This window comes from Bidens hawaiensis, unplaced genomic scaffold (genome assembly GCF_021521415.1).
Source record: "Bidens hawaiensis isolate Kalapana, Puna unplaced genomic scaffold, B.hawaiensis_p1.1 tig00005189_1, whole genome shotgun sequence".
NCBI classification, from domain to species: Eukaryota; Viridiplantae; Streptophyta; class Magnoliopsida; order Asterales; family Asteraceae; genus Bidens; species Bidens hawaiensis.
Genome location: NW_027491334.1, coordinates 436,391 through 439,040, shown reverse-complemented (window position 1 = coordinate 439,040; position 2,650 = coordinate 436,391). Strand labels below are relative to the sequence as shown.

Genomic DNA, 2,650 nt, shown 5'->3' with positions numbered 1-2,650 from the left:
GCTGAAAACCCTTGCTTGATACGATCAACAAACCCATTACCACCCTTCTGCTCCATGCAAAACCCTAGAACGAAAATAACACCCAAGAACAAGAACCAAGAACAAGAACCAAAATTCCAATCAACAAATAACACCCAAGAACAAGAACCAAAATTCCAAGCGAACCAAGATCACGTATCAAGATCACGGCAGGAAACCATAATCTTGAATATCCGAACCAAGAACGGCTGTTTGAAAACCCTAGTACTCGTTAATAAGCAAGAACACGGCTACTAAGCAATCAGAACCAAGGATTAGATCAAGATTCATGCAGCAATAATCCAATAAATGGCCAAGAACCCCACAAACCCTAATCGGTCTCTTGTGCACTTTCTTGGCCTTTTTTCTTCTTCTCCTTCTTGACTTCTTGTTTACTTTCTCTTCCTTTAATCTGTCAATCATGAAACATTCTTTCTTTTATGTTTGATTCTCCTTCTCGGGAGATCCATAATTGTCAGTTTTATGATTAGATAAATTAGAAAACACCTTTAAACTCATTTTCCTTTCCCCAAACCTCATTCTAACCGTTCCTTTAGCGCAATTAATAATAGCCTTTGTTGTAGATAAAAACGGTCTGCCTATAATAACAGTCGGTTGTGTATTATTTACACAATCAAGCACGTGGAAATCCACAGGATAATAGAATTCGCCAACTTTTACAATCACATCCTTTACAATCCCCCTAGGACACATTGGAGTTTGATCAGCCAACACCACTATGGTTTTAACTTTTTGTAGTGGCCCAATCTCATACTGATCATACAAACTCCCTGGTAAAATACTCACATAAGCTCCAAGATCCAACAAAGCTCTGTCTAATTTAATATCACCTATTTGTATTGAAATAATAGGTGTTCCTGGATCTTGAAGTTTAGGGGAAAGGGTACCCATCAAAACGGCGTTCAAACTAGTAGTTAAATCAAGTTGTTTAGGATACTTGTGACGTCTTTTGTGGGTACTTAACTCTTCTAAACACTCAACATGATCAGGACAATCTTTAATTTGTTCAAGCAACGGTTTATTTACTTTCACTTTTTCAAAACTCTGCCACCTTTCACCCTTAAGTGGTTCCCGTTTACTTAAATTTTTCGGTGCAAGTAAAGTTAATGGAAATGGAACTTTCATATTCAAATTACTACTTTCAGCAAACTTGTAATTTGAATTGTTTTTAGATTTTGTAAAGCTTTTAATTTCCTGATTATGTTCACCCTCACACTGAGACTCAGTTATATTATTCACCCCACCCTCAACACATTATGATGAATAAGTTTCAACAACTGAAATTTCAGAAACAGGACGAGTACTTACCTCATTTATGCGGACACTCGTCCTGTTAGAGGATTTGTGAGCTGGACATATCTGAGTATCACTACAAAGCTTATCTTGACCTCGTCTGATGATTGCCACTTCTTTACTTAATTGTGTAACCTGCTATGACAATGCCTTGATTTCCTTTTCTCTCATCTCGTTGCCTTTCTGAATATCCATCATTAACTTAATAATTGTATCCAATTTTTCATTGATGGAGTTATCATCTGACCCATGCTGACACTCTTGCCAATTTCGTTAAACTGCTGGACAATCTTGATAGTGATACGGGCCTTCACAATAACAAAAGTCACCATCATTGCTCATGGTGATAGCGTGTTCAGGTTTTTGGATTTTCTATTAAAAATAACATGCAAAAAGAACTAAAATACCCGAGGTAAAATGGAACAGAAATAAACAAACAAAATAAGAAAAATCTTTTTGTATTTTTGATTTTGTTTTATTAATATTTTTATTTTTTTTAGAAAGCTCAAACAAACGATATAACACTAAGCGCCCTAGCTCCCCGGCAACGGCGCCAAAATTTGACACGAGGTCGAAGACTCGCGCAAAAATAAACCAAATACAACTAATTAGATAGTGGTAAATGGGTGTCGAACACTAAGAGTTTGTGGAATATGCGTTACTGAGTAGATTACAACTAAACTAATATAAATGTAAATGATAGAAAGTAATTTTCAAGTTGGTTTTTGATTAGATTTCAAGAACTAAATTAACTAATATGAAAGTTGTAAACTATTGATCAAGCAAGTATTTCTCTTGGAATTCGGGTTATCACGCAACAATCTTGTTAAGGTTCAATGGATAAATCATCATATCTTGATTTTGTGTAAATGTGATTATTTATGATTAATCAATAACTAAGTACTCGGATTACTAGAACGCGAGGTTGTTACTTGTCAACCAATCAATATGTTCTTAACCCTAATTCCTTCTATTAAATCTCAATAGTCAATGACACCAAGAACGTATAGAACGAAACTAGGTTTAACACGATATGGACAAGTTACCAACAATCAAACAAACATCATAGGTATACTAACATCAAAAATAAGATAACCAATTCAAATTCAAGAATAATAAACATAAGTGAATTGTGAATAACCTTACATCCAAGAGAAACACCAAAGGGTTTAGCCACACATGATTGGTTTCATCAATCCAATGTTTAATCCAATTCAATAAAAGATTATGATGTTAATATTTAATTAGAAACACCCAAAATATTGTTCCAAGGCACCAAAATCACCCACACTAATTGTCTAGTTCGGAATCCCAAAGA

At 34.8% G+C, this 2,650-nt stretch overlaps 1 protein-coding gene across 1 annotated transcript; it reads right to left on the bottom strand.

Moving 5' to 3' along the window:
- Positions 1–456: 456 nt before the first annotated feature.
- LOC143629333 (uncharacterized) lies at positions 457–1,164 on the bottom strand. Its single transcript, XM_077098635.1, has one exon. The coding sequence runs from the start codon at positions 1,162–1,164 to the stop codon at positions 457–459; it is 708 nt and encodes a 235-aa protein (XP_076954750.1).
- Between the last annotated feature and the right edge of the window lie 1,486 nt (positions 1,165–2,650).

Coding starts and splice junctions, on each gene's coding strand:
- LOC143629333 (XM_077098635.1), bottom strand. CDS start 1,164: ATGAAAGTTCCATTTCCATTAACTTTACTTGCACCGAAAAATTTAAGT.